General features: G+C 46.2%; 1 protein-coding gene across 1 annotated transcript in view; it reads left to right on the top strand.

The window, feature by feature from the left end:
* The window catches only part of Mylk (myosin light chain kinase), a 243,736-nt gene that overhangs the window by 128,120 nt on the left and 100,133 nt on the right, over nt 1-15,483 (top strand). The window contains exons 7-11 of the mRNA XM_051191396.1: nt 899-917; nt 2,032-2,549; nt 3,082-3,288; nt 9,352-9,486; nt 13,778-13,930. Of these exons, the coding sequence (XP_051047353.1) occupies nt 899-917; nt 2,032-2,549; nt 3,082-3,288; nt 9,352-9,486; nt 13,778-13,930 (1,032 nt within the window). The remainder of the gene's footprint in view (nt 1-898; nt 918-2,031; nt 2,550-3,081; nt 3,289-9,351; nt 9,487-13,777; nt 13,931-15,483) is intronic.

Below are 15,483 nucleotides of genomic sequence, written 5' to 3' on the forward strand. Positions count from 1 at the left end.
TATCTATCTATCTATCTATCTATCATCTATCATTTCTTTATTTTAACTTAAGTGCTTCCATAATCCACAGAAAGTAGCTTGTGTGTATAAACATATTTGACTGAAATGGGTTTCACAGAGCCACCCTGAGACATTCCGTGTACCATGCACACCAGCATTTTCCATTCTACCAGATACAATTAGAACAAGAAACCCCAGTCATGATCAAAGAAGGTGACTTGGCTCCTCCCCATGGGTCAGGAACTGTGGCAGGCCTCTGGGCAAGGTTGAGCCACCCTTTATTTTCCATACCCTTGCATTTAAAAGCCACTCCCTCTTAATACAGCTATTGGCAAAACGATCCACTCCTGGAATTTGCTTGACAGGACTGGTAAAATGTTCTCTTCTCATCATTCTGGTGGCTTTCGGGTCCTGTAATGTCCGCCTTTCTATTAGGATATAATTTGAATTTTCCAGGATAAAATTTAAAAAGCATCTGTCAGATTTGGTAAAGAAGGAGCATATTGTATACTTCCTGAGAGAATAAAATGTCACTTCCTTTGTATGTCCCTAAAGCATTTATCTGCCCAAAATGGACTTTTTGGGAGCGGGAGCGGGATTTTGAAGGCTGAAGGCAACTGAAAGCACTGGGTTTGGCATCTTTGTTGTAGGCTTTGTTCCTTGGTTTGCCATCTGTTGGCTATGCGTCCCTCTGTTTGGTGAGGGGGAAAGGGAGTCCATGCCCTCAGGCCCCAGCTACTGTTAGAAGGCCTGGGAAATGTTTCTAGTGTGGGAAATATTTCTCAGCCCACTCCAAGCCCCGAGGAAGGAAGCTCTTTAATAAATGAAACCAATGTCACCTTAGCATTGTCTCTGCTTGGCATATAAAATAATCCACTGTCTTTCTGCTCCTTCCCAGGTTTGGACAATGCCACTAGGTATGTCTTTTCTTCATAATCCTTATGTTTTTCATCTTAAAATACTCCGCACAGAGCAATAGCAGCGGAAATGCCCTGAATTTTCAAGTCATCGTGTAGAAAGCAAGGATTGGTCTAGGGGTCGCTTTATTTGGGGTGCTTTGCTTTTGTCCTCCTGTGGTAGCTTGCTGTCTGGTTTGACTAGAGTCACCATCCATCGGCATGGAAATTCTGGGAGCACTCAGTGCCTCAGTGTCCCCTCAGGGTCTTCGAAGGTGGGCCACGCTAAGGATGGCTTCACTAACATCGCAGGCCAGAATCCACTGGGTCATCTGCTGCTCGGTCATGGTTGCTTCCTTCCCTTCTGGATGTGAGGCACAGAGTGGGCGTCAGGACACTGGGGTGGGGGAGCAGACCATCTACTGTAGAGACGGGCCTTATGAAATATATATGAAATGACAACCGTGACCTCTGTGAGGAACAACAGAGAGACACCAGTTTCAGTGACTGGGTTGAGAATGCCTTTTCTGAAACTTTGAACTCAGACCTGGGGAGTGCCACATTAGGAGGCGACCAAAGCTCAGGCAGACATATCCCAGGGACAGTGCTGGGGGAGCACCAAGAGGAGGGCTATGGGGCCCAAATACCTCCTGCTTGGCTGTAGTAGCCTGGCGGTTAGGTCAGTGGCTTGCGTGGCAAGAGTCAGTTGGGGCTGTGTGCCATTGTGGTGTTCAGCTTTATCCTTAATAAAGCGGAAACCTCCTTGAGCTTCAAGTGATATAATTCAGTTTATGTCTTTAAAAGTCTGACTGCAGTAGCTACTTAGAATGGAATCAGAGAGGGGCTTTGTGAGCAAGGGAAACCAGCCTGTGGTCTATTTGAACTCCAGAGCCCTGGGGAAAAGATATGCATCAATGCATAGGGCTCTGGGTGGAAGCAAAGGACAGAGAGGGTCAAGGGTGGTGGCCCCTGGGCTCTGGTTTGGGACATCAAGCAAGCTGCAATACTTTGCTATTAACTTTCATCTGTGCGCTTTGTGATACTTGACATCTGTATGATGGTAACATTTGCAAGTAACCAGATAACCACCCTGTCCCTGTTTCCCTCTCCCCTCCTGACCCTCATTGCCACACAGGTCATTTGTGAGAGGAACCAAGGCCCCCAGTCCAGACATCAGGAAGGAGGTGACCAATGGAATCTCCAAGGACCCAGAAACTGTAGCTGAAAGTAAGAACTGCTCAAGCCCCCAGAGGGGTGTTTCCTCAGCCTGGGCCACAAACAGCCACCTGAAGTCCCTGCAGGAGCCCAAGCTGAAGCTGTGTGAGGAATCTCCCAGAAAGGCCCTACAGTCCTCAGTCTTGCAGAAGACTTCCAGCACCATCACCCTGCAGGCTGCGAAAGTTCAGCCAGAAGCCAGAGTACCAGGCTTCAGGGCCTTCTCTCCTTCTGGGGAAGAGAGGAAAAGTCTAGCTGCCCCTCAGCCAACCGCACCTCCTACCAGACAGTGTGGCCTGGGAGGCACAGCTGGGAACAAGTTTGTTACCAGGAGCATCCCCATAGAGAGTCAAAGGGAGTCAGCATTCCCCAAATTTGAGAGTCAGCCCCAAAGCCAAGAAGTCACTGAGGATCAAACAGTCAAGTTCGCCTGTGAGGGTGAGTAGAGCTGCTTAAGCTGCTGGTTCCCAAAATGTAGCCCCTTGACGGCCATTCCCTTCCTTCAGTGTACATCAGTCTGCACCTCCTGTATCTATGCATCTCCTTAAACTAGGTCCCCCTAGTTTACTTTCCAGTGTCTTCTCTTTAGGAAGTGCCCAGTCTCTGAAGCTGTCAGAGTCGCCCGTTTCTCTTTGTGAAGCAGAGTGTTGGTCCCATGCTCTAACACACCCCTCGGCATATCCATCATCACAGACACACTGCAGGCCCCTTCTTCTCTGTCCTCCTTTTCCCCGTTGTTCCTGTCTTCCCTGGAGAATTGGCCCATCTCCCCTGCTGTTCCCCACTTCAGGACCCTGACTCACATTACATCTAAGCGAGTACAAGATCCCAGGAGAAGAGGCAGGCTGGGAAGTAGGAAATCAGTTCCTGCCTAGCCCAAGTTCTTCCCTCCCAGTTAGTCTGTCCCCATCCCCCCTTAACAAGGACACAGTGCTCCCTGAGAACACATGTTCCATACATGGCTCTGCAGTTTCAGGGATACCAAAGCCTGAAGTGGCCTGGTTCCTGGAAGGCATCCCTGTGAGGAGACGAGAAGGCATCATTGAGGTTTATGAAGATGGGGCCTCCCATTACCTCTGCCTACGGAAAGCCCGGATGAGAGACAGTGGGAGATACAGCTGTACAGCATCCAATCGCCTCGGCCAGGTGTCCTGCAGTTGGACCCTCCTGGTGGAACGTGAGTACATCCCTCCAGGTAGATTCTCCGTGTGGTGGCTTTCATAGGTGATTCTGTGCCTCAGGCAGTTCAGGTCCTACAGTACAACATCCTAGTCTGCAACTGTCATCCTCACAGGCCGGAGAAAAAGTCACTGACCCCCACCCTCCAATTCTTAATCAGATATTTATTGCAGAGTTACCTCAAAACAGACATTCCCCAGTCCCTGTCAAGGCCAGTTGACAGCTGTATTTTTTAGGTTCCTCCTCTGTCCAAGTAGTGCCATGACTCAGCTCTAACCACAGAGAATGAGCAGTCCCTAAATATACAGGCTTAAAGAAATACGAGACAGTGAGGTACCACGCCTTTTATGTTTGTTTAGTGTCTGTTTATAGGAGCAATGCGTGTTCATTGTGCAGGATTTAAGCCATATATAATCTACTGGCTCCAAAATAAATATTTAATGTCTTTAAAACAAAAATCAGCATTGTGCTTGTTTGAATGCTACTTTCTGTCCTGTTTCACTCATGTAACACAAACCTCTTTCTATATTATTTAATATTTTTGAAGGCATAATTTTTAGCAGCCCTATACTATTGTGAGGATGGACTTGGGTAATTTTGGCATCTTTCATTTGTTGACTGTTTCTGCTGTCGCCATTTTCCTGCTGTTATAGAAAAGCCATGATAAATTGTCCTGGACAGGCAGCTGAGCTGTAGAGTGCTTGTGTAGCTTGCTTGAGTTCCGGGTTTTGATCTCTGGCACCAGAACAAAAGAAGAGGGAGGAAGTCAGTCAGTCAGTCAGTGTATGCTTCCATTTGTTTTCTATAGGATTTCTCCCTGGGACTGGTGGAGCTTGTTGCCAAGGTTGATGACCTGAGTCCATTCCCCAGGACACACACTGTGGGAAGAGGAGAAGCAACTTCCACAAGTGTCCCCTGAGCTCCTTATCCTCCCTATGCCATCTGCATGGTACACGCACACACTTACACACACACATATACACATGCACACATACACACACACACACACTAAGTAAATTTAATTAAAAAAAATGTTCCCTCTTAATACATAATACACAATTGTGGGTCCTAGGTCCATGTCAAACTATTGGTAAGTCTATTAAGTAAAAACCCTGGGAGTAGCATCACCAAGAACAATATACCCAGTTGGGATCTCTACAGGACCAACAATCTTTGCCAGTTTATTTTAACAAATGAATTGCAAAGAAAGTAGAAGCAGGGGAGAGAAACAAGATACAAAATGTTTAGATTAAAGGTTATAAATACCATCAATACTGATAGCTTGCTGACTTTGAACTGTTCTGACTGAAACAATTTTTAAAAGTTTTATTAAGAGGGACAGCAGTTGCTTAAGGTGCAGCCATTGTATTGAACACAAAAGTTTTTTGTGAGAGATCAGAAAAACGTAGACATTGACAAGATATTAGATACGTGGTGCTATTTAAGGTTGTGATGATGGTCTCAAGGTTTCTTTTTAACTTATTCTCTAATGAAATTTATATGATTTCTTGTACTTGCCCTTTTAAGTACTTCACAATTGGGCAGTATGGGAAAGAATATTAACAAAACAATCTTAGTACATAAAAGTGGAAGTGAGTGACAGCTACACAGGGATTCACTACATTACTCTGTCTACTTTTGTATGTATATAAAATCTCCACAGGAAATAACTCAGTAGAAGGGGCTGTCAAGATCCTCTGGAACTAGAGTTACATGCAGTTGTGAGCCATCTGTCGTAGGTACTAGGGACAGAGCCTGGGTCCTCTGAACTACTCAGCCATCTCTCCAGCTCCTTTGCTTGCCTCTTTACTGAGATTTTGCTGTGCTGACGAATTTCTTTACAAGGGATGTTACCTATTCCTTTTGGAGATGGAGTACCTGTAGGCAGTGATGCCAGGTCCAGGAGCTCTTGCTTCGTCAGCTGGTCCAGGCTGCATGTCTTGTTAGGGTAGGTTAGATGTGTGTCTTCAGGGCTACCAGAGGTGAATGGGATGTCTGGAGAGCCTAGATTCTCCTCTGCCTTTGTGGACTGGGAATCTACATCTTAGGGAAAACTTTTTTTTCCCCTTGAGGAAATTTTGTTTCTTACCAACTCCCTATCATTTTGTTGTTGGTTTGTGTGGTGGACAATTTTGAGACATAATTCATATAATATAAAAGTCATCCTTTGAAGTTTGTAATTCACTGACTTTTAACACATTCACAGAATTGTATGTCCATCACTACCATCTAAATTTAGACAATCACTCCGAAATCCTACCCATCATCAAACATTACTGTTCCCATGGCCCCAGCCCCAGTACCCATTATTTATTTTCTCTCTGTGTGGATTTGTCTACTCTGAACATTACATATCAATGAAATCTGTGTGTGTGTGTGTGTGTGTGTGTGTGTGTGTGTGTGTGTGTAAATGCCATCTTTATCTTAGAAGAATGTTTCTCATGTTCATCTTCACTGTAGCTTGTGCCAGCATTTTATTCACCTTTCTAGCTGAATAACAGTCTGTTGTCTGGATCTACTTGTTGTGTTTGCTCAGTCATCAGCAATGTCTAGTATATTTCTGCTTTTCCGGCATTTTTTTACTTTAATTTTTAAAAATGTCATATATGAGTACAATGCATTTATACATTTATGCCCCACCCTCTCCTGCTCCAATTCCTCCCATGCACTTCCATCACTCCTCTAATTCATGACATATTCTTTTATAACTATTGTTGTTCACACACACACACACACACACACACACACACACACACACACACACTAACTTAGTCCGGTTAGTATTCTTACCTGTAGGCACACGTGTTTAAAGAGGACCACTTAGGACTGAGACATCTGTCAGGGGTTCTCCCTCCCTCAGCAGCCATTAGCTCTTCTAGGGGTAGGGCTATCTGTGAGCATTGTGTGCCAGTGCTTTCCAGTGCCTGTGGAACTGCTGGGTCATGAGGGTTCCCTTTGAGGAAGCAGCGGACCGTTTTCTACAAAATGTTCCAATTGCCCCACATACTCACCAGCACGTTATCGTCCATATTTTACTTTTCTATAGTTGTCTCTCTGAGATTTTAACTTGCAGTTCTCCGATAACTAACATTGAGTATAATTTCTTGTGCTTTTTAGATGTTTGCATGTTTTCTTTGCAGAAATCTAGTGAAAACTCTTTGCCCCTCCCCTTTTTTAAAAGAGTAGGTCAATTTTTGTTGTTGCAGTTAAGAGTTCTTTGTATATTTTAGACACAAGTCCTTCTTAAACTTTATTAAATTTTTAATAGTTTTCTCCCATCCTGTGAAATCTGGATGTGTTGTAGCTTTCTGTCCCTGTGATCAAATTCCTGATGTAATTGACCTAAAGAGGAAAGTTATTTTGGATCACAGTTTGAGGTTTCAGTCCATAGTCAACTGGCTCAACCACTTTTGGTCCTGTGATGATGAAGTCTACCAAGGAGTGTGTGATGGGGGAGGCTCCTTAGCTTATGGAAGCCAGGGAGTAAAGCAAGAAATGAAGGACCAGAGTTCCAGTATCCCCCAAAAGAACACCTCCCAGAGCCCTAACTTCCTTATCCCTCCTACAGGATCCACCATATTCCAAAAAGTTGGAGATCTGATACATGGGTCCTTGGGGAACATTGGTAGCACCAGATTACTTACCATGTGCCAGTGACATCTCCATTTAGTCATCATGGTAATAGCAGTAACCAGTGTGTCTTCCAGCCTTTTATGAGGGGTTTTGCGTGTATTGAAGCGAATCTTCAGTTCTACCGCTGAAAGTTTACAACTCAACTTAGCCATTATTGCCTGCTAGGGCAGAGCCCACAGACCAGCCAGAGGTGAAAGTGAGGCCTCTTAGGTCTTCCTTGAGCTTACACATAGCCTTGTACTTGCGTAAGGCCTTCTAGGATCCTGGGGATATGTGAGAGTTTCATAGCCATGGACATTTTCCCAATCTTCCCTTTTAACTTTTATTGGTCAGACTCTTACTGGTCCCAGTTGATATCGCTGCCTCGGTAGCAGTGGTGTTGAATAATTGTTTTTTTCACAAGTACCTTGGGGATAGAATGGTTTGCATAGACCAAGGTCTGAGTCAGGTCAAGGCAGACAGTGCAGGAGGTGGATCATCAGGAGCTCCTGGAACCAGGCAGTGGTGGTAATTCTCTCAGGGCTGTGGTTCTTAGGAGCCCTGGCCCCCTCAAACCCTGCCAAACAGTTCGTTTTCACAAGTTCCATAATAGCTTCTGGATTTCAAAACTGCCAAGAGCTGGAGTGGAGGGATAGGGAGTTAAAAGACCACAAAGTCTGCCATCCTTCCCAAGATTCAGCTGAGCTTGGAGGAATGTGGTTTGGTTTTCTCAAGCCTTGGTTAATACCCAGAGTTCTGGAAAGTTTGATCTAGAATCTCTGTGATGACACACACTTTTTCTGCTTTAATGGAGTAGATTGCAGAGTTTGGTTTTTTGGTTTTGTTTTTCTGTTTTTCTAGAAGTACATTGCATTCTCCTATCTCCTTAAGGTGTCTGCTATCTCATAACCTCTCTGGCCACAAATCTCCCAATTATTCTCAGCAAATACTTTACCAAGATGCAGTCTGTGCCATGCATGTTTTTGTTGTTTGTTTTTAACATCTGCTACCAACCCTCTCCTTCCTCAAACTGCAGAAAGGCTACTTCCTTTACTCTCACACATCTCTTGTCCTTTCCATCCTCTGTGGAGATCTTAGCCAACAGGGAAGACTCTGCCCTAGTCTTTCCTCTTCCCCCATCAGAGGAGACTCTTCCTTCTTCGTTACTCCCCTTTGGGAGCTTTAACCTCTCTCCTCTTTTACAACAAACTCTACTTGCTCCAAGCAGAATTTCTGTGCACAGCTTCCATTTGACAAGAGTGACAAATGCTCACTGTGACTGTTCTATAGGCTAGGCTTGTGCCAAATGCCCTTGCATTGCTTGCTTTATTTTATTTAATGATCCCAGTGGCCTCGATAGATAATTATAGCTACACTCATTTTCCAGACTAGGATTCTGAATGGCAGTAAAGTTATGTTATTTGTACATGCCTTATAAAAGATACCATATTTCTAACCCAAGTTGGCTAGGAACATAATCTTGTCAGTGACTCTGAGCAGCATCTCTCTAGTGAGGGAATCTGATGGCGACTCAGAGAAGGTATGGATGGTACATTCCTACAGTCCTTGGATGGGCTGCCTCTTTCTCAGTGTCAGGCCTGATTAGAAGCACCATTGCTGTCTTGTGTCTGCTCACCCACCACCGAGGAGATAGTGTGGTTATGGAATCAGGACTCCGCTATACCATACCCTGGCTGGTTTTGAAGCCATCATCTGTCCCTGTTGCTCTTAATTAAGGTCCTCAAATTTTAAAATGTTTCCAGATCTACCGTGTGGAAGGCTTCATACTTTGAAAGTTAAGTGGGTAGTTCTCCAAGAGTAGAAAGTCCATCCATCAGTGTGTGTGGACAGCACCCCATCAGTCATTCTGGACCTTGGACCTACAACAGGGCTCAAGCCACACTTGGAAAATACACATGAATCTTTATCATTTGAGTCAGTCCTGGAATTAGGGGAAAATAATTTAAACCATTTCAAATGGAAATATTCCCCACTGTGGGCCTACTTTCTACAAATAAGATATTAATTTGAGCCATGTAATAAAACCATATGATTAGTGATGACATCTGTAAAGGAGAGACCCTAGAACTCAGAGTCAGACCCAGAAAGAGGGGAGAAGGCACTCCCAGGGTTTTCAGGATAGCAAAGGTCAAAAGTATACGGAGGAGATTTGCCTCACAAGGAAGAAGGCAGTCGTCCATGTGAATGCCCTAGCACTAGGGAGCTCAGTAACCCTGGAAGACGCCCTGTCAGTTGTTCTGAGTGGACTGCAGGCATATGATTCCTTTCCTCCCCAAGGATGAAGGTAGGCAAGGCACAGGCCAGCTGTCGAAGAAGCTTAGGGCCCAGGACAATGGGGTGTCTACATTGCAAGGCTTGGGATGACTGGTCTGTCACCAGGTGGGCAAGCTGTGATCTGAGGGGGTTTTTCTGTTGTTTGCTTTCACAGGGTCAAACTTGGCACAGATGGCCCCTTCATTTTCTAGTGTCCTGAAGGACAGTGTTGTAGTTGAGGGCCAGGATTTTGTGCTGCGGTGCTCTGTACGGGGGACCCCAGTACCCCGAATCACTTGGCTGCTCAACGGTGAGTTCCCCCTGTACAAGCCCCATTAGCTGCCTAACTTGAGTTCTCGCTTTTCTGGTATTGAACCATGTGTCCCTCAGAAGCACATTAAAGAGAAGGCGTGGGAACTGGATCTGTTGCTCACTTGCTGACCTAGCTCATCTGCTCTTTGGGAATACTGCTGCCAACCTGGCAAGGTGACTGGCACAGATCCACTAAGTTCACATATATAACGTGGGTAATGAGATACCTGCCCGGAGATACACACACAATTTCAGTTTCTTTCCTTGTGATTAGACTCCTAAGAGATCACCAACAAGCATTTGTTGAGTCAATAAATGAACATGCAAATGAATAACCCAGTGAACCACATCAGAACTTGGTCAAGGAATTTGATCTTTTATTGGGTGCAAGTGGATCTAAGATGAAAACTAGTAGTTCTTTATAATGTCAATTATAATTCTGTTATTGAGTAAGGATCTTTGTTTTGTTTTCAAGACAGGCACTTCTTTTAAATTTATTTTTTATTTTACATACCAACCCCAGTTCCCCTCCCTCCCCTTCCCCTGCTCCCCTGCCTCCCACCCTTCCCACTCCATCATCCACTCATCAGGGGTAAGGCCTTCCTTGGGGAGTCAGCCAAGTCTGGCATATCAAGTTGAGGCAGGACCAAACCCCTCCCCCGTATCAAGGCTGAGCAAAGTATTCCACCATAGGCAATGGACTCCAAAAAGCCAGTTCATGTCCCTGGGCTGGGTTAGGTCCTGGTGCCACTGCCAGCCACCACCCCCCCCACTCTGCAACAGATCGTCTCATAACTGTCACCCACATTCAGAGGGTCTAGTTCAGTCCCATGCAGGTTCCCCAGGTAACCTGAGCTCCCTCTAGCTTCAGTCAGTTGTTTCTGTGGTTTCACATGCATGCACACACACACACACACACACACACACACACACACACACACACCCCGCTTAAGAAAGGAACTCTTTTTTTATATTAGTTTATTTTTTCATGTTTATTTTACATATTGATCCAGTTCCCTTTCCCTCCCTCCATCTTTCCCTCTCTCCCATCCTCATATGCACCCTCCCTTCCCATTCCCCCCCCACTCCACATGTAGGGTGATGACCTCCAGGAGGGGTCATCTAAATCTGTCAAGTCATTTGGAGTAGGGACTAGGACTTCTCTCCAAGACAGGAACTCTTTATGTAGCCCTGGCTGTTCTGGAACTTACTGTGCAGAACAGGCTGGCCATGAACTCACAGAGATCTGCCTGCCTCTGCTTCTAAATACTGGAATTAAAAGTGTGTATCACCATACCTGGCCCAAGCAATGCTCTTTGAAAAATAATAATTACCAAATATCTTTATCTGTCTCTTCCTTTGAGGGCCTTTTAATTTTAAGGGTGAGAGACTGACTGTAACTGCGAACAGTCTGTTCAATGGGCATAGACTGCTTGGAAGAAACCCCAGGGACCTGCTAAGAGGGTACTCAGAGGGTACCAACACAGAGTAGTCAGGTAACCAGATTGTCTGGGGTAGGGGCAAAGAGCTTGCAGTCTTAGCAAGTTCTCACATGGAATAGCACAGGTGCTTCCTAGGAGGAGGTATCCATCTCTTGTCACCAGGAAGTCCTAGGTGTGTCGCTGTCCTGACCCATTTGTTGCCTGTGAGCCTCTGTGCCACTGTAGTTCCCTCAGGCTTTGCCGGAAATGATCTGAGTGAGAGGAGGTGTGTGCTCTTCCTCCATGCAGTTAGCTTAGGTAGACAGGTGAGAACTGAGGTCCGTCCATTCTTTCTCCTAGCCCTCACCCATGGGCAGATCCCAAGGGGCCCTGGGACTGACTGCAAGGAGCTTATATAAGCAAAATGACCAGTCATGGGTCTAAGTGAGAGTTTTGCTTTGACTGGGCAGAGCTAAGCAAGGGTCAACAAGTGTTTCCTCCAGAAAGCCAGTGTGTAAATCCTTTCAGTCTTTCAGGACATACTCCTCTGAAGCAACCATTCAGCTCCACTGCTGTGGCATAAAAACAGCAGACAGTGTGGAAATGATTTGTGGACACTGAAGGAAGAGTCTCATGTAATTTCCCCATGTCACAAAATTTTATTCTTTTTTTTATTAAATATATGTATATATTTATTACATATATACATACACACACATACATACATATATATATTAAATAGTGTGCATGGTTTGTCAGCTGTGTCAAACCAAATGGCATAGGTTAGTGTGTAGAAATTTTTTGTGCAGTGAGCAATGGTTAACAGAAACTCACCTCTGGTCAATGTGCAGAAAATGGTGCGATTTTGAGTGCTCAGCCACAAATGGGACATCTATATCATATTCACCCCAAGACTCGGGGCCCGTCTCACAAGATGGGACAGAAAGACTGCAAGGGCCGGAAGTAGGGGAGGGCTGGACTGAAACAGTGTCCCAGGACAGGGCAGGGCCACTCCATTCATGAACTCACAGCAGCTGAGGTTGCCTGTGTAAGACCTCTCCGAGATCCAGCCAGTCAGCATTCCGACATGGAGCAGGGAAGATGGTAGCTGGTGACTTGTGGGGGAGAGAGAGTCCATTTTCTTTAAAAACATGTATGGTCCCTGGTAAGTCAGTCATGTGCAGTACCCAAGAATATATGGACAGCAAACATTGGACTTGATGGGTTATTCAGACAAAACAAAACAAAAAGGGCACAAAGTTGTGGGTTGGGGTGGGAGTGGTTCTGGTAGGAGTGAGAGGGAGGAGTTGGGGAGACTATGGACATAGTACATTGTATGAAATTCCCAAAGAATGAATTTATAATATATGTTACAATTAATACATATTACTATATACTGTTGTATCTGACAATGCAATATGTTATGGTAAAATATGTAGTAATTATATGTTGTGTTCTAAATAATTAATATAACACACACAGACACAAACACACACACACACACACAAACACACACACGGTTGCAAGTGGGGTTTGGAACATGGGCTCTGTTAGTGGGGATTGAATGTAGGGTAGATTTTGGCTTTCCACACTTTTCCCACTAGAGGGCAATCTTGCTTAAAATCACCTTCCTTGGCTGCTAACTAGTCCAACCAAACCTGCAAGCTGGGAGTTTCTTAACCCTCAATCATGATGCATTCTGAGCCAGTAGCTTCTTTCTATGGGGTTCTATCCCCCAGTTGTGGGGCAGAAGGGAGTCGGGAATATGCATCAGTAAAAGACAAGCTCTCAAAGTGCTTGTCACACATGTTGGGACAGAGGAGACAGGCTGAGGACAGTCGGGGAGCATGCTGGTGTTCTCAAGTTCTAGGGTATCATTGTTACAAAAAGAAAGACAAAGGGTATTCTGTCCTTCCAATAGTGGTCTCTGGCCCCTGTCCTCCCTCTGCCCGTCCCTCACAGCCTTAACTTTTCTGGAGTGCAATGGATTGGGAAAGTCCTCTTCTTTCCCTCTTGCTTGGCAGTCTCTGCAAAAACTGTCCTGGAGACATGAAGTGTTGTTACATGCAGAAGAAAACATTGCTCTGTGGGGAGGGCTGTTTCTCACTGAATTGCCCGCCTCTCCTGCCTCCCACCCTTAGTTTTATGAAGTGCAAACTAGGGTTGGGGGGCTGGCAAGAGAAAGAAGTGACAGTTGTCTCCTATATATGAACACATTCCTGCTAGAGGCCAGGCTCTTCAGTAATAAGACAGACTATTTCCCTAGAAATAAAGATTCCATTATGGAATGAGACAGTTTGAGAGCTGCAGTACTAAGGGCGGCACTGACGCTAACTGCTTACAACCTGTTGCCACATAGGACTGCATATAAAGAGGGCTTCTTATAGGACCATTCATTTTTCATTCTCCGTGTTTAACCACTCCCTGAATGCTGAAGTATAGTTTATTGCACAGAGGAAATGAACACAATTGCAACATTAGGGTGGGGCTGCAGCATTGCTTTCTGATCAATATCTATAATGGGAAACGGAATCATTATTTCTGGAGGCATCTCAAAAGAGCTGAGAGCCACATGTTCGGTCTGAGTGAGGTCTACTCTGCGTGAGCCTGGGCTGTGGACCAAAAGGCTGCAGAATTCTTTCCAGGTGTGTGGAATGGAGGTTATCCAGAAATGCCAGCTGTCTGTCATTGCCCTCCTGCATGCCAAATTCTTCCAGAGTGACTCTACCCTGTCTTTCCAGGCCTAGTCTTATCCTCCATGGATTTGGGCCAGCTCCGGTGTCATGACAGTTGTCCTGCTGGGGTCAGGGCTGGTGTCCCACCACCAGGTGCTCCCTGGCCTGAGCTGGTCTGTGCTTCCCTCTGCAGGCCAGCCCATCAAGTTCGCTCACTCCATCTGTGAGGCTGGCATGGCTGAGCTCCACATCCAAGATGCCCTGCCAGAGGACCGAGGCACCTACACCTGCCTGGCCGAGAATGCTTTGGGGCAGGTGTCCTGCAGCGCCAGGGTCACTGTCCAAGGTAGGATCCTTCAAGCATTTCCCCTACAGCTCTGTGTGCTTTTAAAGACCAAGTCTAAGGAACATAAGTGTAAACGGAATCATGATTGCCGGCAGGCAGCAACCGAAGCAGAGAGGCTGCTGGAGCATCTAGGGACAAAGGAGAGGTTACATAGAAAGTGCTGAGCCTAGGCATGAAGTGGCAAAGCTGACATCCCAGCACTAGGGAAGATGAGGCAGGGCCATCCTGAGTTCCAGGCCAACCTGAGATACACAGAAAGCAAGGCCCTGTCTCAAAGGACTGGGAGGAGGAAAGGAAGGGAAGGAGGGGAGAAGGGAAGACCCTGACCCTGAAGTCAGGCAGATGGAAGAGATGGTCTCTTGCGATCCATGGTAACCGGAGTCTGTCTCCCATCCCTTGACCCCACTGGGCCATGCACACACACCGGGTGAAGAGACGAGGGCTCTCCTGAATTCAGAAGCTCTCAGTCTAAACTAAGAATGCCATCTGCACTGTAAGAATTCAGAAGAGTGTTCACATGTCATTAACATGCAGTAGCCTCACAAATGGCTGTGTGCCCTGAGGTGCTCATATTAAGCAGGCCCTGGGACTTCTGAACAATTGAAGGCTTTCCCTCACCTATCCCCTCCCATCCCTCCTCCCCACTGCCCAGGCTTGTTTTCATTCATTACCAGCCTGGTGCCAAGTAATCTGATTATCAGTCATCCATCGATCAGCCCAGCACTTAGTTCCCTGGGAATCACTAAGAACCTTAGGCTTGAGACTGACCCTACTGAGCTGTGGCTATGTATGGTGGCTGTTTCCAGGAAGGCAGGGTACTTCTCGGGTCCAGGACCGATTCCCACCTTTACTTGGCCTGTGTCCCAGCTCCTGAGAGTGGCTGTGTCCTCAGGGTGCTAAGACAGGGTAAAGTATGCCTGCCTTCCCTAGCAGTCAAGCAGAAAACCACGTCTCATTTCTTTTTGTCCTCCCCAAATTCAAGCTTCTTAGGAGAGTCCTCTTGTAGTGTGAACAGCCACATTCTGGAAGGCACAGAAGAGGGCATGAAATGCATTCTGCCTCCTCTAGCTCTTTAACTATACCACCTCACAGAGACCCCCTAGGGTTCAGGCCAGAGTGCTGTCCCTGTCTTATACTGAAGGGTATAGTGGCTGGCCTTGACATCAATGGAACTTGGCCAACACACCACCCCAGGATAGTAGGTGAAGATGGCTTCTGGGACCAAGCCCTGAGACTGAGGCCCAGGTCACCCCATATTTGCCCTCTCTCAGGGTACACCTCCCCTGGTCCAAAGCAGAAGGCTCGCCACACAGGGAAGGGTACTGTCCTTCCCTAGGGCTAAGGGAGCTGTCACTAACTGAGAATGTGGTCCATGCCTGCCTTGTGCAGCCATCTGCCAGGAAGGACTTGGATTTCTCTGAAGAAATGCCTCTGTGTAGAGTCATGTGTGAACCAGCCTGCCCCTTCCTTCCAGGAAGCCTTCCACACTGGGGTCAGAGCTGTCAGTGGCCCGTGAGATCTTCTCTGGTACACACATATAACCAACTTATCTT

This window comes from Phodopus roborovskii, unplaced genomic scaffold (genome assembly GCF_943737965.1).
Source record: "Phodopus roborovskii unplaced genomic scaffold, PHOROB, whole genome shotgun sequence".
NCBI lineage: Eukaryota > Metazoa > Chordata > Mammalia > Rodentia > Cricetidae > Phodopus > Phodopus roborovskii.